Source organism: Colias eurytheme, chromosome 20, assembly GCF_061535395.1.
Source record: "Colias eurytheme isolate Ceu_HAF_F1 chromosome 20, ilColEury1 Martin Lab GWU primary, whole genome shotgun sequence".
Taxonomy (NCBI): domain Eukaryota; kingdom Metazoa; phylum Arthropoda; class Insecta; order Lepidoptera; family Pieridae; genus Colias; species Colias eurytheme.
Genome location: NC_142999.1, coordinates 1,198,418 through 1,222,794, shown reverse-complemented (window position 1 = coordinate 1,222,794; position 24,377 = coordinate 1,198,418). Strand labels below are relative to the sequence as shown.

The 24,377-nt window shown below is 33.2% G+C and overlaps 3 protein-coding genes across 3 annotated transcripts in view; 1 reads left to right on the top strand and 2 right to left on the bottom strand.

Moving 5' to 3' along the window:
- Window positions 1-1,132: 1,132 nt before the first annotated feature.
- Window positions 1,133-12,677, bottom strand: kra (basic leucine zipper and W2 domain-containing protein kra). Its single transcript, XM_090113702.1, has 11 exons — window positions 12,522-12,677; window positions 12,107-12,178; window positions 8,703-8,879; window positions 8,240-8,340; window positions 7,607-7,672; window positions 7,422-7,494; window positions 5,862-6,027; window positions 4,371-4,614; window positions 3,166-3,312; window positions 1,989-2,184; window positions 1,133-1,452 (listed from the first exon to the last, which is right to left on the bottom strand). Exons 2-11 carry the CDS (start codon window positions 12,165-12,167, stop codon window positions 1,424-1,426), a joined length of 1,260 nt encoding a protein of 419 aa, XP_089969828.1. The 5' UTR covers window positions 12,168-12,178; window positions 12,522-12,677; the 3' UTR covers window positions 1,133-1,423.
- Window positions 12,678-14,309: 1,632 nt separating this feature from the next.
- mRpL45 (mitochondrial ribosomal protein L45) lies at window positions 14,310-20,523 on the top strand. The gene is made up of 4 exons (XM_090113733.1): window positions 14,310-14,496; window positions 14,577-14,820; window positions 18,865-19,253; window positions 20,205-20,523. The coding sequence occupies exons 1-4, from the start codon at window positions 14,473-14,475 to the stop codon at window positions 20,496-20,498; spliced, it is 951 nt and encodes a 316-aa protein (XP_089969859.1). The 5' UTR covers window positions 14,310-14,472; the 3' UTR covers window positions 20,499-20,523.
- A 1,892-nt stretch (window positions 20,524-22,415) lies between these two features.
- The window catches only part of LOC149899464 (regulator of G protein signaling loco-like), a 77,707-nt gene continuing 75,745 nt past the window's right edge, over window positions 22,416-24,377 (bottom strand). The window contains exon 14 of the mRNA XM_090113471.1: window positions 22,416-23,994. Coding sequence (XP_089969597.1) covers window positions 23,888-23,994 — 107 coding nt within the window. The 3' untranslated portion in view covers window positions 22,416-23,887. The remainder of the gene's footprint in view (window positions 23,995-24,377) is intronic.

Genomic DNA, 24,377 nt, shown 5'->3' with positions numbered 1-24,377 from the left:
AAAAATCTTTGAATGAAATAGGTATTTCACTAATCATTATGTACAATGTATGTACCTACTACGAATAAATTGGTAATTTGTTAGTTCTACTTAATATTTGTGTCCATGCATGATAGCTTCTGCTTTCCGAAACTATTAAAACGTTAAGTTAGGTATAACAGGGGATGAAAATTCTTGCTCGTGTTTTCCCCCAAGCTCACCGTGCTCATAATTTTGCTAGTGAAAATATTGTTATATCCAAGTCCAACCCACCAACCGTTCGATTCTGCAAGTACATTTTTTGATGGAAATTATTTTAAACGGTACCTATCTTAAATGAATGTTGGGAGGTATTTGAAATAACGTATAGTATATTCAATTTGCTAATATACATTGTAGTTATTTTCTATTATTGATAAACTTTTACGTCATTTTATCAGAAATCGTTGCCAGTGTTTATTACCTAGTATTATTTTTTCAAAACTATATCTACCTGTTAATCTTCGGTTGATTGCCATTGGCCATTGCATTACTCTCTCAATTTTCGCTACAATTTTATAAAAAAAAAGAAGCTTGCAAATTCAAGGAATGGGATATTGTATACAGGGTGTCCCACTGTTGGTATACTAAGCTCAAAGGAGGTTATAGTTTTGCATACGCTGAACGTAAAAATACTTATAAAATTCCAGACACATTTTTTTTTCAAATAGATGAATTCTTAAAACTCTAGTGTACACCCATAACAAGCAACCCGCCCAACTTTGCCACCAGCACGTGAGCTATCGTTTAAGATTATGTTTTCATAGACAAAATGCTCACATTAGAGAAGCGGTATATGCCGGCTGCGCGAAGCTAGAGAAGAAAACATGAAAAATTTAGCAAAAAATTTTTGATGTACCGTTGTTTTAAGTATTTTTTTACGTGATCAGTGTATGCAAAACTACAAGTCCCTTCGCGCTTAGTATACCAATAGTATATTTTTAGACTAGATCTTTTCGTTTTCACAAATAAACTACATTTCTGGTTGCTGTTAATACATTTTTTCAAAATCGGCTAAAATTCAAAATCAAATCAAAACTAAGTTTGTAAAATCTGCTCTGATGTAGTTTCTGTCCAAGTATGATATAGGGAAGGCCGCAAATAAAAAAACCGCTGATGTGTCACCACATTTATTTGAAATTTTACTAAAAAAATTGAATAAAAAATATTGTATTTCATCAACATGTTACTTTAGAAATGAATAATATACAGTTGTAGAAAAGTTCGCTCGCTCCACGCGTTAGATTATTTGTATTATGCGTGTGGAGCGGCGGTTGTCTGTTGACGCCGTCCTGTTGCTATTGTTGCTATTTGTTGCTATTGTTGCTATTGTTGTTGTGTTGTTCGGTTGTTGATTATGCATTGTTGTGGAACGGCGCTGTCAGTCTCACTCGCTGCGCTTAAATTAATCCTCCTCCTCACCGCTCTCAGACTCTGTTGAGAATAGAAACAAAATTAAAAATATTGTTGCAAATAAACAAAATCAGCAAGACTCAAAATTTAAAAATGGTTAACAATATTATTACAAAATATATTCTCAGTATTCTGCGTAAATTCCTACATTTCAAGTAAATAAACTATGTGTAAGGGGTAATCTTGCTTATTATAAACAATCTGCAAGTCTATTTGATCATAATAAAAATTACCTGGTGAACATGTGGTTGACCAAGGGAATTTTTTTATATTTTTTTGAATCAAAGCGCTTCTAAAGACAGTCTAGCTCAATAAAGAAACATTTAAATTCATAACTGTAGGTGCAAAATAAACCTTTCTATGTTCTTGCATGCACATATAACCGGGCAATCAATTTGTCTGTACGTATGTACGTACCCTCCTCCGCACTCTGCAGCCATGCGACAAACTTCTTCATCTGCTCGAGGAACATCAGCTTGCCCTTCGACGAGTTGGGGTCTCTGTACCAACGGAGTATCACCTTCCAACATGCAGTTTGTGAGTCTGTCTGTACGTACCCTCCTCCGCACTCTGCAGCCACTCGACAAACTTCTTCATCTGCTCGAGGAACATCAGCTTGCCCTTCGACGAGTTGGGGTCTCTGTACCAACGGAGTATCACCTCCTCCGAGAGCACGTTGCTCTTGTACAGCATCACCACTAGTTTGCTGAACGCTCGCATAAAGTTCATGTTCTCGTAGCAGAACTCTTGCACCTGGAGACGATCATATATATTAGTTATTTATATGAAAAATGCCAAATTGAATCACTAATAGCTTGTTTCACAACTTGTGAATAAACTAAATTTTTTAAATAACTTATGTTTAACATTTTATAGTAGTACTAGCGGTTCGCCCCGGCTTCGCACGTGGTACCTACATGTTTACGTTTTTTTTCATAAAAACTATCCTGTCTCTCAAGTTGGATCGAACTGCACATGGTGTGCGAATTTTATTATAATCGGTTAAGTAGTTTAGGAGTCCATTGAGGACAAACATTGTGACACGAGATTTATATATATTAAGATGTTTATGATAATATACGTCAAATGTGTTAAATCTTGATTGTATGATCTAGTTTCAATGAACAATTTACAAATTGAAAAATTAAATATGTATGTTAGTGCGATAGAGATTAAACTATCATGTATGTATATTCTAGTAACAATATGCCTCAATATGTCTTTATGAAATTCATAAAAGGAATGTATAGATTTCATAACAAAAATGTAGTGTTTGCATGTCGATTCCAGCGATATACTGAAGCAAGTGACAATCCACGCATTCATGCTTTAGCACAGTTTCCACACCGACGCGACTTTGTTTTATTCGTGACGGTTCTACTTGTGTGCAAATCTTTATTTATTATTTATTTAACAGTTTTATGTACCATTACAAATTCTTTTATCCTACTACTATTATAAAGGCGAAAGTTTGTAAGTATGGATGTTTGTAACTCTTTCACGTAAAAACTACTGAACCGATTACAATGAAATTAAGCACACATATAGAGGGTTACTTGGATTAACACATAGGATAGGTTTTATCCCGGAAATCTCACGGGAACGGAAACTATGCGGGTTTTTCGTTGAAAACGCGGGCGAAGCCGCGGGCGTAAAGCTAGTCTCACATAAAATCTTGTTCCACTTCCTACCCAACATCACGCAGGAAGACATCTAAAAGCAAGGAATACGAACCTTATGTAACAGAGCAATCTCCGCCTTGGCAGAATGCGCAAACGCAGCCAATAGTGGTGTATACTGGCGCAAATGTTTCGCCGCTTGTTCCGCAAGTAATTCCTCCTTCTTGTTCCATTCGCCGCGCGACATAACGCACTGCCATATCTGAAAGTTTTGGAACGCTATATATTTTGTGGAGGAAATGTTTTTTTGGAGTATTTCGTGTGATGTGGACTATTGTTTAGGGGTAAAAGCTTGTAGGACGTTGTTGAAAAATCATCAAGTTGTAATGACAAGTTACAATTTTTGGCATCAACAAAACTATTTTCTAAATTGAAAGTTAAGTTTTTTCATTTTTTAAGTGAAAACTTCTTTAGCGGCGTTGAGCACTTTTTCTGTAATGGGTATAAAATCTTAAACTCGCGTCAGGACACGTGACCTGATCGAAAAAGCGTAAGACGGATACCATTCCAAAATATCAAACATGCTCAACGTTAATAATCAAGTTTTCACTTCTGCCGGCACTCCCCCAGTGCAACCCGTCTTTTTTTTTTACAACAAAGAAAACATTTTAGATGTTTTCTAGCGAACAAAGCAAAGAGAGCCTTACAAAACATGACTAACAATAACATCGTACAAGCGTTTACCACAATAGTTCACTAAATCAGACTGCCATATCGACACGGCAGCACAACCGCTGTGCTGCAGCTGTGTAGCGCCCGAAAGACTCAGTAGCCACCAGCCGCAGACACTTGGTTGTGCCACTCTGACTCGTCATCAAGTTTCATCATTTGGTATCGTCGGTTTGGGTTGTGTGTGAAGCGGTAAAATGTTTGACTAGGTGTATGGATTGTATTATTTGCAAATTGTGTTTTAATTTTTTTCTTATTTTTTGCACTGTCTGGAAGTAACAGCAGTATAATTATGGTCATTTTAAGTTTGTTTCTTGTATGTTGATTGATATTTTTTCAAATACAACTAGACTACATACATACTTTTTGCAACTATTTTTTTTTAAACATGACAAGATACAACAAGAAAAATATAAATATAGGCATTTGACAGCATCCTACTTAATGACAAGTAGTGACAGTCTATGCCTGCCAGATAGAGCCTATTCATTTGTGCGAGTTAATATGCTGTGTATCTAGTGTCTATATATTATGTAGTGTGTGTTGTGTATATGAACAGCAGTTCACTACATCTGTATCTAGTATACTCACAATAGCGACCACCTCGTGGTCAGGTATATCGTTCTTCAGTGCCATATCCCTCAACTCCGGTATGATATCCCGCACCGCTTTCTCATCAGCCAGTTCATCGTCCAGTACCCGAGTGAGTTCCCTCCGAGCTTCCTGCGAAGCTTGTGCCCGGTGCAATCGGACCACTTCACCGAGACCACGGGCACCGAACGCTGCAGCTAACGATTCTTCTGAACGACGGTTTAGTGGGAGGAACTCGAGTAGTCTGTTGAAAAAAAATTTAATTGTCTGTAAAGTCGGTTTACTGACGATAGTTGAACGTGACAACGTCCGATTGTGCTTCTTTGTCGTTCGTTCCGCGCTCTCGCTCGCACTTCAAGCCTTACATGGAACGCCTCAGAGCGAGGTAACGCCGCATGAGTCATGTTTTTTCGTGTGTGCAGGCGGCTCTATCGAATTATAAGACGTTGTCACGTCAATAATGGACAATATGCAACATGACTCTATTAGGTACTTTGGCCGCATAAATTGTTACATTAACAGCTAGTATGCAATGGTAGGAGTATAATATGTAAAGCACGCTCAATGTTCGACATTTATTTGCAGCAGACATAACTTTATAAATATTATGTACATGTATAGATAAAATGAGATTAGAATAGTTCATCAAGCAACTATAGCAAAAATCCGCAAACAAATCATTTTTTCATTATGGAATACACAATAACTTTTATTCCTTCATTCTAATTCTAACCCATTTGGTAATAATTAATGAAATCAAATTTATCTGTAGCCACACTTATGACGCCATTGCAATAATACAATGAGCCAGTACATGTCGCATTTATCTACCCTGAAGTCTTTTACTTGATCTTTACAATAAAATCATGCAAATTAAATAACCTCAGGATATTATTATTAAAACAAGATTAGAAGTTGTGGCTTTCATAAAGTCCAAATTCAAAGTAGCACAACTATAATATGTTTTACCAAGTTATTATCTACATGCTAATTGGAAACAACAGGAAAAACGACACCTAACACCATGAAACTATTCGTAAAACCTATTCATACCAAATACACAAAAAAAAAAAATAACGTAAAAATTCAACCATTTCCCAGAAGTTTAGTAACAAACATTGAGTTTTATTTAATAAAACCATATTATAAACCATAATGCCCCCTTTTCTACATTCCTTAGTTGCTTCTATGTTAATTGTCTTGTATTTTTACTTTTTAGTAAACATTTGATGGTTATTGAACTGTGAATACATTTCAGCTGTTTCTATATATATTTTTTACATCACTACATAGTATAAAACAAAGTCGCTTTCTCGGTCCCAATGTCCCTATTTCCCTTTGTACGCTTAAATCTTTAAAACTACGCTACGGATTTTGATGCGGTTTTTTTAAATAGATAGAGTGATTCAAGAGGAAGGTTTTAGTATAAAATTTATTAGGTTTTAGACAAAGCGGGGGGAAAACTAGTTATCATATAAAATAATAGCGCACCTGCCCTCCAGCTGGCCCTTCTTCAGCGATGTGACCAGCGAGGCCACCCCTCGCTCAGCCTTCATGGTCACAAACACTTCGAGCACAAACTCAAGTGCTACATTCTCCTTGAGCAGGTGCTCGTTCACGAGAACAAGTAGAACCGATGGTGGGACACAGCCGTTGCCTGAGGAACGGGTTGGTTAAAATATTGTATAGTTGGAAAATTTCTATGGTATTGCCAAGTGACAATGTGTTAACAAAAGTGTTTTCACTTGTTAGGGCATTATTTTTCTATTTTGAAGTGAAAACTTCTTTAGCGGCGTTGAGATCTTTTTCTGTAATGGGTATAAAATCTTAAACTCGCGTCAGGACACGTGACCTGATCGAAAAAGCGTAAGACGGATACCATTCCAAAATATCAAACATGCTCAACGTTAATAATCAAGTTTTCACTTCTGCCGGCACTCCCGGAGTGCAACCCGTCTTTTTTTATTGTAAAGCTTGGTCTCAATCGAAAAAGGCCTTGTTTGGACAATTCAATAAAGTAAACTACATATATTTATTTGTCATAACGAGATAATGTAAATTGTAATTAATCCAGTGTATATTGACTATTAACTTAGCTAATTATATCTTCACATCTACGCAAAATTAAATATAATAGATGCTATAGACTCTAATATTATCCTTTTAAATATAAATCGATAATAATTTATAAAAAAAGACGGGTTGCACTCCGGGAGTGCCGACAGAAGTGAAAACTTGATTATTAACGTTGAGATGTTTGATATTTTGGAATGGTATACGTCTTACGCTTTTTCGATCAGGTCACGTGTCCTGACGCGAGTTTAAGATTTTATACCCATTACAGAAAAAGTGCTCAACGCCGCTAAAGAAGTTTTCACTTCAAAATATAAAAAACTTACTAGGAGGGCCCTACTACTCCAAATTTTGTAAAATTTAGAAACGAAATAAACTATTCTTTTTTTTTATAAAAAAATGTACCACCGCCAGTGTAACGAGCCTCGCAAAGGCGAGGTCCGAGAATAATCGGCGCACTTCAATATTGCACACTTCGACACCGACTCGACTAGAGACAGTCGAGCCGGCTCTAATCGTGTGCCAACAAGTATAATATTTGAATAAGGGCCGATTTTTCAATCCTTGGTTAAAATTTATCCGTCCAATAAAGTATTACACGAACATTTTAAAATGTCACCTGTAAACTGTCATATACGGACAATGAGAACACATTTTTGAAATGGTAGTTTAATATGTTAATCGATGAATAAGTTTTAACCAAGGATTGAAAAATCAGCCCTAACATTTTTTAATTGTAAACAACAAAATCAAAGTGTATTTTTTTCTCAAATATAATATGAAATTATAAGTACTCAAATATAAGATAAACTTTGAGATAGATAAAGGCTTTTTCAAGGAAGTCTATTTGCATTAAAAATTTTTTTTAAGTCCGTAAAAACATGGATTCATTGAAAAACTTTGTGTTGAGTTACATAAAATATATTGTCAAAATAATCATTTTTTTTTTAATTTTATTAATTCATACATTATACTTACAGAGCCAAAGGGCCGTCATCCTAGCAAGCTTGATGCGCTGCTCTGCATCAAAGCCCTTTATGTAAACGAGCACCTGCAGAATAAATAAATGTATTAATAATTTATTTTTCCATATTAAATGAAAAAAAATCTAATTGTGTTGAAATTGAGTAAAAAAAAGTCATGCAATTACCATAATAATTTACCTTTTTCATTTCCTCTTCAAACATTTTCTCCAGATATTTATAACGTCGCATCAATTTCACGAATACCTGCACAAAAATGTTATTTTAAATGGTGTATAAATTACACGGAAATTAATATAATATTGCTTCATATCATTAAAACTAAACTTAGTGTAAGTAACTATCTTTTTGAATTTAAATTAAAAATGGCTTGCAATCGAAATTCAATATTTCAATCTACAAAAAAATAAAAATATACAAATGAAATAAAATAGGTATGTATATTCCAAGTAGAATAAAAAATAACGATATACACAGTAAAACCTCACAGACATATTAACAAACAAAAACACTACATTTTGTTAAACCATAAAAACATTCTAGAAAATTCTAGAATGTTCCAGAACATACCTGAATTTATATTTTTGGTTTTATGGCATTCAAATGCTTTATAAATATATTAAATTTATAAAGAATAGAAAAAATTCGATCACGAGGCGAGACTCGAACCCGCATCCTTTCGATTGCTCTGGCGGGTCACGAGTGGCTGAGTTGGTCAGGCATCCGCCCCGGAATGGCGCGAAAGGATGCGGGTTCGAGTCCTGCTGAGTGATCGAATTTTTTCTATTCTTTATAAATTTATACAGAACACACCTGTTCAAAGTTGCGCATCGTCTCCATATCCTCGCTCGCGCTGAAGATACAAGTGTTGGTCTTCGGTGTCTCCCCGTCCATCGACACCGAGCCGCCGGGGACTGGCGGACAAACACACACATTTTATATATATTTCCTATATAGACAGGTTATTTTTGAAGGTAATGATGTGTTGATCAGCAGAAAAACGAACGAGTGAGGAGTTCTCATCAGATGTCAGGACTCTAGCCAGTTTTTTCATCATGTCAAATGTACCGTTTGTACAAACTTTATTAAAGAAAAGTAAAATTTTAATTTGTACCATTTAAAGCGATTTTTATTACCACTTTGGATCAAAGTATAAAGACTTGTATATATGTATTTTTAATAATAACTCAACTGTGAAAAAAGCTAAATACACCATAACATGTGCATTAAATATTACCTATCAATTTTTTTTTTTATAATTTATTAGAATACTCACGCAACAGCCCCCCGGCGATAAGCACGTCGAAAATGACCTCGCCATATCGGCGATAGTCAAGCTTGGAGCCGGCCGCGTCTAGGAATTTATAGGCCGCGTCCAGGTCTCCGCCCGCGCGCTCAAGCCCTTGGACGAGAGCGTCGCGGAACCCGTTCGGGTCGTACTTCTCTTTCTCATCTGGCGGGAACGGGGAAAGTTCTTTTTTAGTCTGTGGTGTCTGTTGTCTATGGCCATTTAAATTATCAGGATTGGTTTTCTTATCTATGGACTGTGTTCATATTAAAAAAAATCAAATGTTTGAATATTGCATCGTTTCGTTTTGGAAGGTTATTTTTCATGTTGTTTTCAGTCATTTAGGAACGTGACTCAGTTATTTTGAATGTTTTGTTTGCTTTGAGGAAATTCTACAATAAAAGAGTGATTACATGGTATAATTGCTATAATTGTGTGGGATGCGATTCATGAAAATAATGAAGTCATTTCCAAGAGAAAAACAATATTTACAGCAATATAATGAAATATTATAATACTTAATTGTTATGAATTTGTATAAGATAAAAAAAGCTTCATTTCCTGACTAGGTACCTACTTATTGTGTTTCAGTCACATTTTATTTGAATCTCTCTATTCTCTATCAGTCTATCTCATAGAATTCAAAACCTACAATACCTATTATTCTCAGCTATGACATAGATTATAAATAAACATGTTTATGCATTCCTATAATTACACATTCCGGTTATTGAAAATAATAATCTATTAATACCTGGTTATTAACATCACATTAAAGCTTTTATTCATTTCACAAATCTCAAAACAAATTGAGTTTCAAAATTATTGCGCGGCATGCACAAACAAGGAAAATAATAAAATTTCAACAAACACCGAGCCATAAAAAGCTAATGGCTCAGCATATTTATTAAATACGAGAATACACAATTGAAAACAGCCATTAATTTATAAGCAAAGTGACGATATTCGTTCGAGCCGGCATGCGCGAGGCCATCGTGATTCATAACTTAGCGGCTTGTCTTGACAGTAAATTATATAAAGGAAAATTACTTGCTGCCCTTATACATCTATTTATAGACAAGTTAGAGAGCCAATTAGCATGAAATATATCGTTTATAGACTTTTATGCTAAGCAATAAATACATAAAAGCTAGACAAAGATTTTATTACTTCTATAGCCAAGTGAACTTTTTTGGATACAAGTTGTCTATGAGTAGAAGAATATTAGCCATTAAAATGTTAAAAAACTTTTATATCTGATCTATTCAGGGGAAGACAGGGCGCACAGCCTGTTTGTTATACATATATATATTATGTACTTAATTCAGTATAATTACAGAACAATTAAAGTAGGTAAAGAATCAAGTATAGTAAATACCTTTAATTGGTCTTGATAAGGGATATTATAAACACGAATATTTGTGTTCATACACATCATTTTCATGAGATGAAATGGCATTAAATTGTTCTAATACTTATGTTTTTTTTTTTGACATAACAAAATCAGCAGTTTTTAAAAAATGTTTTATAATTAATTACCTATTTGTTCATAATGTACGGACAATTTTATTCTTAAGTTTTGAAGTTTTTTTTTTTAAAAGAAGTTTCTTTTTAATAAAATAGTGAAATATACTGCACTGACGATTTTATAGCAAATAATACTTTTCTCTACCAAGCGTTTAGTGCAGGAAGAGATGTTATATAACACATTTTGTGCAAATAACTATAAAGTATGGGGCTCTAAATCTGATAATGATTACATTATCAGTATATGGGGAAGTGACAGAAGGCCATTTTCATGGTCACGAGAGTCGTGTCTCAAAACATAATAAATTTGACAACATTTTAAAACAATTCACTATCAAGATAATGTTAACTTGTTATTTGTAAATCAATTATTGAGATATATTTTGTCTGTTTTAATACTATTGATTCTTAACAAAAAATAATAATTTTTATGACCAATAAACATAAACTAATGCATGTATACTTAGTTTAAATTTTTAAATTATTATGTTAAGTCTGTAAAAAGAATTAAGTTTTATATTTTGATAAAAACTAACACTAGTAAATTTCTTTTGGATATTACTGAAAACATGTAAAATTTATATCAACTGTGTTCATAATCATAAATTAAAATACAACCTTAACATATTTACCAACATGATGTTAACCTTATTTTTTAGATAAGTTAATAAAATTGTGAGAACATTTATTAATTAATATAGAATAAGCAATTAATAATTGTATTTATAATGTAAAATGCGAAATATATTTCATGTAATTATAAAATCATGAAAGCAAGATAGTCTTTGTTCAAAAGCGTTCAACCTCCATGTGGCTAATCAAACAATGTGTCAACAAAAAATTGAGGTTAACTCGAGTCACTGTACAGTTATATGTTGAATGTTTGAAATACAGTTATGTACCTACTACTTACCAAGTATGAAAATTAAGAGACCATCTGAATAATACTCATGTACCTATACAAAATCTGTACCTATATAAATGATTCTCTTTTAAATAAAAACCTTTTAATCAAAGGATTTGGAAGCGTCTAATTTTGTTTGAAATTCTTAAATATTTAAAGGTTTGTGAATAAAATATTTGGTGTAATCAATTGGTTAAAATGTTTTGTATGAAAGGATTATAAAATTAGCAATGCGTGCTCTCAGCAATAATGTTATAACAGAAATAAGATAGATTTATGAAAACCAATCATGATAGTTATTCAAAAACTAGGCGATATAGGTTTAATTATTTCATTGATTTAGTAAATTTTTAAATAATATAGTTGGAGAAAATATCAGTTACTGAGTGTCCAGGATATGAGTAAAGTTTTCAATTAAATTATATGGTATTTGTCAACATTTACCTAAATAAAAAACTTTATGGAAACTTGCTATTGGAAAGTAGAGATTATAATGTTGTTTTTTCAGGAACAATATACCAATATCATTTTTGACTTGATGCAATGTACCTTGAATTAAGATTTGAAATGTGTATATTAATTATTATTAACTGATTGAAGTATAATCCAAAAATATAGAATTTATCATTTCAAATGTATAGGTAATTTGTTCTATAGACAAGTAACTTAATATTCTTTGACTCTTTGTTGACAGTTGATATCAATTAATTAGCACTTGCTACTTTCACAAGAGAGTATTAAACAAGCACATGACCTACTAAATTTGTTAACATTTTATTGGCATTTTGCAAGGTGAAGGCCAAAATATAAAACAATGTTTGATACGTACATCAATAACTAACCTAATGATACTTAGGTATAGGTACTTAAAATATATGATGAAGATGCATCTAAACCAAGCGCGTAATTCTATGGCTTATGAAATAAAAATCAATATTATAGAATATCAATGATCACTCACCTCTTTTTCTGGTCTTGATCCGTTGACCCGATAATACTGGTTTTTCTACCTTCTGACTCATACAATATATTGCTGAAACAAATACACGTGGCAATAAGTACAGGGCAAAATGCGGACCCACTCATGAAAGCGACAGGTCATCGCCCCGCACTTCACATGCTTACATATTATGTCTTTTTATCTAACTACACTTTTATTAATTAAAGATTCACATGATTCGAGGCGACGCCTACTTACCACAAGAAGGGTAAGGCACCGCCAAGTACAAAGAGGGGGCTTTGGTGGAATAACCGAAATACAACCTTCACGTATGACTCAGCAAGGATAATTCAATATATATCAGCAAAATACTAATAAATAAGCTTTGATACTAGTTAAATACAATTGATCTACTAGACTATACACTGATACTTACGTAGTGACAGGTTATGTAGGAGCCTTTTACTCCTTTTGCGAGTTCTCTCGGACTGCGCCTGTTCAGAAAAGAAAGAAACGCTGCGACGATCTCTGTTCGTTCGAGAACTAGAGACAACGTGTATGGAGTCGCCGGATATCCGGTTGAAAAGCACCCAAATATCGATTTAAATTAATTGTAAAATACTTTATTTTCAAGGAAAACGCAATTTTTACGGAGAAATAAAATTTTAAAATGAAATAATGCAATATATAAGGAAAATTTCAAGAATATCTTTGTGTAATAGGTAGAAAACAAAAAATATGTTACTTAATGAAAAATGCGTATACAATAATAATATGAAAAAATTTATCGTAAAAATTTAGTTTTTATATTTTAAAAAGACAACACAACAATTTATTGAATTTTGTAACACTTAAATAAAAATCACAATTTGAAAGGAGAACATATGACTAAAATATTTTATTAAAATAATAACCATAGACAATGCTTTTTTTCTTTTCAGGACACTGAAGTTTCCGTTAGGACGAGTGTACATTAAAAAATTAAACATACTATTTAAATATTGATTTAGTTTTTTGTTTCGTATCATTTTTTTATATAAAAAAGCAGGCAAACACACCTAGTGGGTCGCCCGGTGGCGAGCTATCACAACCACCCATGAGCCTTTTTTATTATTTTTATTTATTGAAATTATTCTTACAAGTTATTACAATAACTTAAGTCTAAGTCCCACAAAACTGCACAATATCTAATCTTTCTGAAGGAATTTCCAGCTTTTGGAAGATGTCCTTTTTTAAATTGGTACAAATTTACTTGTCCTCAAACAGCGAAAGCGATGATGAAAGACAAGACAAGCCCCCCTAGACAAGTGGCTTTCTATTAGCGTAAAGTTGAATAGAATAGATTATGAATGTATGAGATTGACGTAATCAATCGTCGTCGTCGTCGTAATCAAACTTAACCACTTGTCTTAGGTGTTTAAATGGTGTCTACTTGAGAATGTTATCTTCTTTGCAACTCAGAAATATAAAATAAAATGAGAAAACAATAATTTATCGCCCAAACTTGAAAGTAATATTACTTCATGCAGTGCATTTATTTATAATTAAATTGTAATTGTAATATCAAAAAGTAAGAAACTATTGTCGAGCCAATTTAATAGGCAACATTTGACGTCTATCAATTTTATCTTCATAGGGTGGTAACCTGCTTAAAAACATCGATTAAAGTGAATTAATCGATACGGACTTGAAACATTTGTCAATCGAACTTGAAACACATGTCAATAATTTATGATGATTTTTATTCCCAAGTAATCAATGCATTCGATTCTAGATGTCAGATTTCGATTATTAGAGTAACGTCTCTGGTATTTAAAAAGAAATAAGGTTTATTGACACAAAATTGTAGCGACGTCAGTTCTTTAAATCAGAAATTGTTTATTATGTTTAGAATGGTTTATCAGTAAAATCAAATCCTAAAATTACTTGTATCGGTCATTATTATTATAAATATGTAATCGTAATTGAAAAAAGTTAAGCAAATGTGCAGTTCTAACAAAACGAAATATCATGTTATTCTATGTCGTCGTTACTAGGTTACGTTGTTGAATTTTGTTGAACTGTCAAATGTTGCCTATTAAAGTGGCTCTACTATACTTTGCCACTACTATGCGATCTAAGACTTTGCGTATCGATTATTATTCGCACCAAAAGGCTAAGATCTGTAGCTACGATTCTAAATATACAAAAAAAAAAAAATTGACGTTGACAATGACGGAAATATGTTTTGAAATTTGAGGTTAGAAAATAGAAACTCTCAAAATAATTTCTTCTTAAAAATAACAATTATAAGACCTAGAAAATCAGCTATGTACAAATGAATAGATTCATGAAATTAACTTGAATTTGTTGTATTATATTAATAAGTGAAAAAGACTTATACCAGGATGGCGAATACAGTTTTGGTTAAGGTATAAATTTCTCCCTATTCTTTTCACTTAAATTAAATAACAAATTTAAAAGACGGTTATCATTCCTTTTTAATTTTTAGTTTAACCAACTGCGGCTCTTGCCCACCGCGGTTTATTTGCAAGCCAATCGTACCACAACAACGAAACACTACAATCCCAAATTCAAAAAACTGCGTAAAGAAAAGTATCTGAAAGTAGAGTTACCGGATTTTAATGAAGATTTTGAGAGTATTTCGCAAGAACGTATGAGGCAGAAGATGAAGGAGAGAGGCGTGGTGCCGCCGAGGCCGTGGAGTGATCGACCATTCTATATATCAGCTACAGGTAACAATAAATAACAACATAAATCTATACTTATACCATTCTATATATTATCATCTACAGGTAATAATAAATAACAACATAAATCTATACTTATATTTATTATATTATAAAGCTGAAGAGTTTGTTTGAACATGCTAATCTCGGGAACTACTGGTCTGATTTGAAACATTATTTTGGTAGATAGCCCATTTATCAAGGAAGGCTATGGGCTATATATCATCACACTAAGACCACCATGAGCGGAGCAATGTAGGTGAAACCACGGAGCGGAGTTAGTAATAAATAAATAGTATCAATAGATGACTGTAGAAACCATTGAAATCTATAATCTGACTAGATTGTACTAGACATACTTATTTACTCTTTTTATTAAATAGCATTCTTGGAAAATCTTAATTTTTTTATTTATTCACAATAACAAGTATGAAATATGAATGTATGTTATTTAAAATAAAATTGAAGAAGCAATTTTTATTTTGAACTAGCGGTCCGCCCCGGCTTCGCCCGTGGTACATTTTTCGCAATAAAAAGTGGCCTATGTCCTTTCTCGGGTATCAAAATATCTCTATACCAAATTTCATGCAAATTGGTTCAGTAGTTAAGGCGTGATTGAGTAACAGACAGACAGACAGAGTTACTTTCGCATTTATAATATGTATTAGTATGGACTATGGATGTGCTATTTATTAAATAGGTTTGAAGTTGGTGCCGAACATTAAGCATTAAGCACTTAGTATTAAGCCCGTGCACCGACATCAAACCTTTTTAATAAATAGCACATATAAATAATAATGTCAAATCTTTTTTATTTCTTACTTTTCCATTTTTGAAGTCGGTTGTTTTTAACGCAGTTAATTTTATTAGTGAATATTAAGCTTTCCGTGCGATAAGAGCTTTTTATGAAAATTAAGCTCTCCGTGTGATTAGAGCTTCTTGTGAAAATTAAGCTCTCCGTGCGATAAGAGCCTTTAATGAAAATTAAGCTCTGCGTGCGATTAGAGCTTTTTGTGAAAATTAAGCTCTCCGTGCGATTGGAGCTTTTTGTGAAAATTAAGCTTTCCGTGCGATTAGAGCTTAATGAGAAAAATTAAGCTCTCCGTGCGATGAGAGTTTTTTGTGAAAATAAAGCTCCGTGCGATTAGAGTTTTTTTGTGAAAATTAAGCTTTCCGTGCGAATAGAGCTTTTTGTGAAAATTAAGCTCTCCATGGGATAAGAGCTCTTTGTGAAAATTAAGCTCTCCGTGCGATTAGAGTAGGGATGTAACGATACCGATACCAATACCGATATATCGGCCTATATAATCGGCAAGCCGATATATCGGTATCGCCGATGTTGAGGCCGCCCGCGCGTGCGCACTTTGTTTTTTGAAAAAACTCTACCAATAGTAAACTTTTATTAGGAACTGATTGTATGTGTACCTATAACTTAAAGTTTAACTGACTTTGCAAAATAATAATACTAAAATAAATGGTTTTCTTGTTTTTTGATTTGGCATTGTTATTTAAAAGAATACGATTTACAGTTGAGTCTCTGTTAAATGTTGGTAACTTTTATGCATAATTCACTATTTATTTTTCTACCAAGCCATCGATATCGGTATCGGTATCGGTATCGCCGATATTTTATTACAAATATCGGTATCGGTATCGTATCTGCAAAATCATGTATCGTTACATCCCTAGATTAGAGCTTTTTGTGAAAATTAAGCTTTCCGTGCGATATGAGCTTTTTGTGAAAATTAAGCTCTCCATGCGATTAGAGCTTTTTGTGAAAATTAAGCTCTCCGTGCGATTAGAGCTTTTTGTGAAAATTAAGCTCCGTGCGATTAGAGCCTTTAATGAAAATTAAGCTCTCCATGCGATTAGTTTTTAGTGAATATTAAGCTTTCCGTGCGATTAGAGCTTTTTATGAAAATTAAGCTCTCCGTGTGATTAGAGCTTCTTGTGAAAATTAAGCTCTCTGTGTGATTAGAGCTTCTTGTGAAAATTAAGCTTTCCGTGTGATTAGAGCTTTATGTGAAAATTAAGCTCTCCATGCGATTAGAGCTTTTTTGTGAAAATTAAGCTTTCCGTGCGAATAGAGCTTTTTGTGAATATAAAGCTTTCCGTGCGATTAGAGCTTTTTATGAAAATTAAGCTCTCCATGCGATTAGAACTTTTTTGTGAAAATTAAGCTCTCCGTGCGATTAGAGCTTAATGAGAAAAATTAAGCTCCGTGCGATGAGAGTTTTTTGTGAAAATAAAGCTCCGTGCGATTAGAGTTTTTTTTGTGAAAATTATGCTTTCCGTGCGAATAGAGCTTTTTGTGAAAATTAAGCTCTCCATGGGATTAGAGCTCTTTGTGAAAATTAAGATCTCCGTGTGATTAGAGCTTTTTGTGAAAATTAAGCTTTCCGTGCAATATGAGCTATTTGTGAAAATTAAGCTCTCCATGCGATTAGAGCTTTTTGTGAAAATTAAGCTTTCCGTGCGATTAGAGCTTTATATGAAAATTAAGCTCTCCGTGTGATTAGAGCCTTTAATGAAAATTAAGCTCTCCATGCGATTAGTTTTTAGTGAATATTAAGCTTTCCGTGCGATTAGAGCTTTTTATGAAAATTAAGCTCTCCGTGTGATTAGAGCTTCTTGTGAAAATTAAGCTCTCTGTGTGATTAGAGCTTTTTTGTGAAAATTAAGCTTTCCGTGCGAATAGAGCTTTTTGTGAATATAAAGCTTTCCGTGCGATTAGAGCTTTTTATGAAAATTAAGCTCTCCATGCGATTAGAGCTTTTTTGTGAAAATTAAGTTCTCCGTGCGATTAGAGCTTTTTGTGAAAATTAAGCTCTCCGTGCGATTAGAGCTTTTTGCGAAAATTAAGCTCTCCGTGCGATTAGAGCTTTTTGTGAAAATTAAGCTTTCCGTGCGATTAAAGCTTTTTGTGAAAATTAAGCTCTCCGTGCGATCAGAGTTTCTTGTGAAAATTAAGCTCTCCGTGCGATTAGAGCTTTTTTGTGAAATTTAGCTTTCCGTGCGATTAGAGCCTTAAATGAAAATTAAGCTCTCCATGCGATTTAATGCGGTTATTAATTCGGCCGGTATATATTTTTTTTATGTATGTACACCGATTACTCCGAGGTTTCTGAACCGATTTACGTGATTCTTTTTTTGTTCGATGCGGGATGGTGTCGAATTGGTCCCATAATTTTTTTTTTCGGATAGGCCCAGTAGTTTTTATTTTATGAGCATTTTTGTCTGTACTCGATGACTAAGTTGATATGTAGCAAGTAACTTTGATTCACTTCCCGGTAACCGATAGAGCTGAAATTTTGTATACGTATGTAAATTTGATAGCGATGAAACATTATCATGACATGAAGCTGATTTGATGATGGAATCGAAAGGTGGCCATAGGAACTCAGTAATATATTGACTCAACTTTATCGAGTTTGGGCTCGTTTGATTCGTGTTGAAAAATACACTAAAAAGTATTAAATACAAATAACTGCGTTAAAAACAACCGACTTCAAAAACGGAAAAGTAAGAAATAAAAAAGATTTGATATTATTAACTACTACATAATATTATTGTACATATTTCGCAATAAAAAGTGGCCTATGTCCTTTCTCGGGTATCAAAATATCTCTATACCAAATTTCATGCAAATTGGTTCAGTAGTTAAGGCGTGATTGAGTAACAGACAGACAGACAGAGTTACTTTCGCATTTATAATATTAGTATGGATTAAACTCTCTATCTAGAACTTAATATGTACTTGTTACTTGTTATAGGTGTAATAGTTTTAAGTTTTTACCTAGCCAAAACTAGTTTTAGGAATATTTGATTTTTTATTTTACCAAATTCTTAGAGAAAACAATAAAAATTAATAATCTGCCCTGGATTGTACAATTACAATCCAGGACAGATTCCTGACCAATTCAGCCACCCGTGTAATCAAATTTATTATTTCAGTTTTATTTAGTTAAAATTCAGTTATCACACAACATATTTTGAATATTCATTGAAAGAGAAATTCTAAAATTAACCATTATACACTTTAATTTACAGGTGGAGTTTTCGAAGGCTACGTGAATCCAGAGGGCGACGGCAAAGCGTCCCTCGTGTCCACAACTCGCGCGAAACAAGCCGTCGAGTTAATCGAAAAGAAGTCCAAATCAATGATGGCAATCCGCAAAATTAAATCTTTCGACGAGGACTTCGATACGAAAGCCTTCTGTCAGCAAGCGCAAGACATTTACGTGAAGGCGCACGAATGTTTGATTAATAGAGACAGAAAAGTATTAAGGACTTTGGTTACTGAGAAAGCGTATCCGGAATTTATGCACAATACAAATGGAAAGACGATAAGATGGAAGTTTCTGGAGTCATTGGAACCGCCAAGGGTTGTGCATGCGAGGTGCACAGATGTTGTTAGCAAGGAGAATATATTTGGACAGGTATGGTTTTGATGTATTCTTATGAGTGGTTTTATTAGATAGGACTTTTTTAAAGTAAATATGTAGTAAGTAGTGAAACATATTTTGTTTGTAGTTAGTTGTGCCAAAAAATTTTTTATAGGCACAAATTGCAAAAAATGCACAAATTGAAAAAAATGTGGATAATCCATAAAATCGATATATAGAATAAAATACGATTTGAAGATTTGACGATTACTACGTATGTTAAAAATGACTGATAAATGGGCCTAGAGGTTAGCAGTGAGAGGTTTAGGGTGGATTTAATCATGTGCGAGGATGGGTAACAAGGAATGTGTGTAAAAACCAATCATATTGCTTCATTTATTAAGTTTGAAGCATTAAGCGTTCGAAGCGATACTTTTGGTTATTTACTTACACATTCTTCGCTACACATTGTTGCACATATTTGGTGGAAAAGTACCCTATTAGTGGAAAAAAATATATTCGTTTGTAGTGATAGACATGACTTTTAATTTAAAATCGGGTTCAAAGCTCAGATAGCCTAAGATATGTGAAGTAACGTTTCCAATTCAAATTTGATTGTTTTTTATTTGAATAAGAAATTTGAATAAGAAAACCTATAAACATTTTCAAAGGTATTTTATGAGTATACAATTAATGTTAAGCAGCCCCATTGCAATTAAATAATTTTTGTAATCGAATTCTTATATAAGCGCTTTCAAATAAACAAACTTCAGCTCTATATTACTATTTAGATATTTCGTTTCACTTTCGGTGAAAATCTCCTAATTTATAACCGTAACACAGTACACAGTACAGATTCACACTAATCGGTTCAGTAGATTTTTGTGAAAGAGTAACATACATACATCCATCCATACATTCTCACTAACTTTAGCATTTATAATTTATTAATAAGATTACTTTAGACAAGATAACATTTTCATATATATGTATATTAAATTTCAGGTAACCGTTCGCTTCCACACGCGCCAGCAGCTATCCGTATACGATCGCTTCGGCAGATTACTGCACGGCAGTGAAATATTAGCAAAGGATGTACTAGAATACGTGGTTTTTGAGAAGCATTTGTCCAATTTGTACGGAGTATGGCGAGTACACGATAAAATTATACCAGACTGGGCTCCGCCAAAGGACCCTTCGAAATTAACAAGGATAATGCCAGAAGAAACTCCTGCTGAAGAAACTGCTTCTGAAGTTGTTGAAGATAAGGATAAAGTCGCTGAGATCGCTGATAAATAAATGTAAAATAAATGTATAGTTAGTGGATTTGTGTTTTATTTGGGTACGAGCTGCGGTTTCACTTGCGTTTTCCATAAGGATAATTCCTGTGGTATTATATCATAATAGACTAAGTTACTCCTTATAACATCAGCTATTTGTCAGTGAAAGTCCCGTTATAATCGGTCCAGTCGTTCCAGAGATTCCAGGCGGAACAACTTTTATAACAATTAACAGACAGACAGAAAATAATTTTAAAAATTACTATGTATTTTGGTATACTTATGTACATTATACAGGGTTACCTATCTTAATCAGGAATTTTAATATTACAAATATAATCCCGAAAACGTTTAAGGATATTTTTTCATTTTGTAAATTCCGAAGTTTTGTTTGCCATATAATCCTATTTCTTCATTTGTACGACGTTTTACAATCCAGACTAATGAGTTCAATGCACAAAATCCAGATAACAAAGTAAAATTAAAAAAAAAATGTTCTCATAGTACCTACCATGTAGCTACCAATACCTCATAAGAATAAAATGTCGCTCAGTATAAATCATATGCCCCATATGCGAAATAATGAAAAATATGCAGGAGTCAGGGCGTAACCATGTCACTCAAACAAATATTAAGAAGCTTATAGGAAGCTGCTACTTTTGTATTTTAAATAACTGAAATTAATGTTTGTTAGTCGCTGATCTAAATACCTCATATGAATAAAATGCCGCTCAGTATAAATCATATGCCCCTTATGCCAAATAATGAAAAAAATGCAGGAGTCAGGCCGTAACGTTGTCATTCAAACCAATATTAGGAAGCTATATTTCCGCGGGAAGCTGCTAATTTTGTATTTTAAATAACTGAAATTAATGTTTGTTAGTCGCTGATCTAAATACCTTAAAAATGCCGCTCAGTATAAATCACAGGTATAAATCATATGCCCCATATGCCAAATAATGAAAAAAATGCAGGAGTCAGGGCGTAACGTTGTCACTCAAACAAATATTAGTAAGCTGCTAATTTTGTATTTTTAAATAACTGAAATTAGTATTTGTTATTTGCTGATCTATTCGTCGTTCGCTTAGTAATTCTGTAACCCCATTTCAATATTTTTGTCACCTTAAACATGCCTAAAACTTTAATTTACAGTCACCATGCCCTAGAATCTGACTATAGCACAGAACATAATATTATATACTCAGGGGAGGACTATAGCCAGAAATGCTGATTTCAGAAGTAAGTACGAAAAAAATATGACTAAGTATTAAGTTTTTAAGAATTAAGTATATTTATCTAAGATCATGGAATCTAAAATTTTTATTGTATCATCTACTAAGTTTATGTGTAAACATCCCTTCACTTCATTTTCAAAATAAGACTGTGTGTGTATATTTTTCGTTTCTATCTCAGTAAACATTTTATCAACTGACTTTTTATGTGCATTTGTAGTCGATTGTAGAAATAATTGTAGGTTGTAGTTAGAATCTCAGGGGCCGTATTATGACCTCTTATTTCCAGACAGATAACGTCGTGAATTGAACTGATTGGCAAATTCATATTATTATCGCAAATAACGCAATAACCAGCCATTGTTAATCTATACTAATATTATAAAGCTGAAGAGTTTGTTTGAATGCGCTAATCTCAGGAACTACTGGTCCGATTTGAAAAATTATTTCGGTGTTAGATAGCCCATTTATCGAGGAAGGTTATAGGCTATATATCATCACCCTAAGACCAATAGGAGGCGGGGACAGCTAGTTATGGTATAATATGAATTTTCTCGTCAGTTCAATTCACGGCGTAAACTGTCTGGAAATAAGAGGTCATAATACGTCCCTAAAGCGTTCAGCAATGTAGCTGGTAGCGTGGTAGTTACCATTGATAGTGTTGTATATTTGAGCGTATAAGAGGATAAAATAAAACAAACATATTCATATAGCACTTCTTTTATTATATAAACAACAACTCACTGAGTTGGATCCATTTTACATATTTTGTATGTGTTGATACAATTTCCGTTAGTAATTCGCTTGTGTAGTTGCCTTTACAAAGTCATCAGAAAATGTGCAAAATTAATCACAAGTATATGATAAAATTTATGTATTTTACAAGGCACAAACACATGTATATTTACAATTAACTAATATATTTTGTACAACAATAATACATTTAGTCGCCGTAGTTTCCACGACCGAAATCACTAAATCAATAATAATTCGATTCGTACAAAATCTACGATTAATTTTAATCATTATATTTGAATATCCACAATTACTGAATTATATTAAATAATTTATGCATATAATAAGATCTATAATAAGGCTTGATTTACAATGAAGAAAAATAAGTAATATTTTTATGATTGTGATTATTTGCGTTGGATTGGAACAATAGCAATGTTTCTTTTAGATTTACCATTTATTACAAAAGGTGTGTGCGTGTACTAGTGTACACACGTAAGAAGTGAAACTTCTTTATGACCTTATTTTTAAAAAAATAATTTACTATATGCAACTTTACAGAAATACGTCAATCACGCGTGATAGGGATAAGAAAAAGATGGCGCGTAACGGAAAAATGTCACGCGTAACGAAAAAATGTCACAATAATTTTTTTTCCAACCCCGATAAAGAAGTTTCACTTAAAAAAAAAATAATTAAAATGTTACTTAGTTTTCTTCAATATAAATATTTTTCTCAATAATATTTCACTTTAAACGTATATAATACGTATTTCACTGGTACACCACTCAATCTTTTGGAATGGACATAAACAGTTAATCTCTTCTCAAACATTAAATTATCATACAATCTCTTAAATCTAACACAACTTTATATTTTATGACTTCACAATATATTTACATCGTTTTATTAAAATTATCAAAATTTTAATGTCTTCTAAAATATATTTTTCATTCGTACGATTTTGGAACTCATCGATAAACGCGCGTTTAACTTTTGTAGTTCCAAAATCTGCTACTAGATGTCGCACAGTTATTTTCACACAACACATTTTAATTAACAAGAAGTACGTCGCATTACAGGAATTTCATTGTGTAACGCAACACATTTACTCGAAGACATCATTTCATTGAAATGCGTTAATTTCCATAGAGCATCCTTGTCTAATGTGTATGATTCCATTTTCCAACTTCTTCGATTTGTCTATGCTCTATGGAACAAAGTGAAAATGTTGTCTATGGTCACACACGTGCCACAATGTTCTATCTTGTCCCTGGGCACACAACTAGCGGTAAGTTCACACAGTTTGTCGGTTGGAGCCGCTGGCGTTGCCTTTTTTATGAAATACGAAAATATATCGTACAACTTGTGTTTCTCTATGGTCACATGTGTGCCACAATGTTCTATCTTGTCTCTGACCACACTACACTCATGTGTAAGTTCACACAAGTGTGGGTGCGGGTCGGTGTGTCGGTTTGGGCGGTAGGGGCGGTGGTGTGCGCGGTTGGAGCCGCTGGCGTTGCGTTTCGCGCAGGTTTTCTAGGAAATCTGTAAAAATAATTCAATTTTTATTTATTTATTTATTCAGCTAAGCATAGAACAAGTTGAAAACTATTGGATGAGGAGAAGCAGCTTTGCGATGATTATGAACTTTTTTATTATTATTTAATTTATTTTTTGTTTATTGAGAAGAAGATATATAAAAAAAAGTCGGTTATTCAACAATTTTAAACAATAAAAAATTGAGTAAATTTATTCAAATTCGATATCTTTAGCATGATTAATAAAGATAAGTTTCAAAATAAGCTAAACAAATATTTAATATTATTTTGTAAAAAAAATAACGGTTAATTTTTTTGACGTGACAACGTCTTATAATCGATAGAGCCGGCTGCACGCACGAAAAAACAAGACTCATGCGGCGTTACCTC

Coding starts and splice junctions, on each gene's coding strand:
- kra (XM_090113702.1), bottom strand. CDS start 12,167: ATGAGTCAGAAGGTAGAAAAACCAGTATTATCGGGTCAACGGATCAAG. Junction 6,028..7,421: donor GATGACGGCCCTTTGGCTCT/GTAAGTATAATG, acceptor CCCGTTCCTCAG/GCAACGGCTGTGTCCCACCA. Junction 2,185..3,165: donor AGATTGCTCTGTTACATAAG/GTTCGTATTCCT, acceptor GATCGTCTCCAG/GTGCAAGAGTTCTGCTACGA.
- mRpL45 (XM_090113733.1), top strand. CDS start 14,473: ATGGCGAATACAGTTTTGGTTAAG. Junction 14,821..18,864: donor ATTCTATATATCAGCTACAG/GTAACAATAAAT, acceptor TTTAATTTACAG/GTGGAGTTTTCGAAGGCTAC. Junction 19,254..20,204: donor AGGAGAATATATTTGGACAG/GTATGGTTTTGA, acceptor ATTAAATTTCAG/GTAACCGTTCGCTTCCACAC.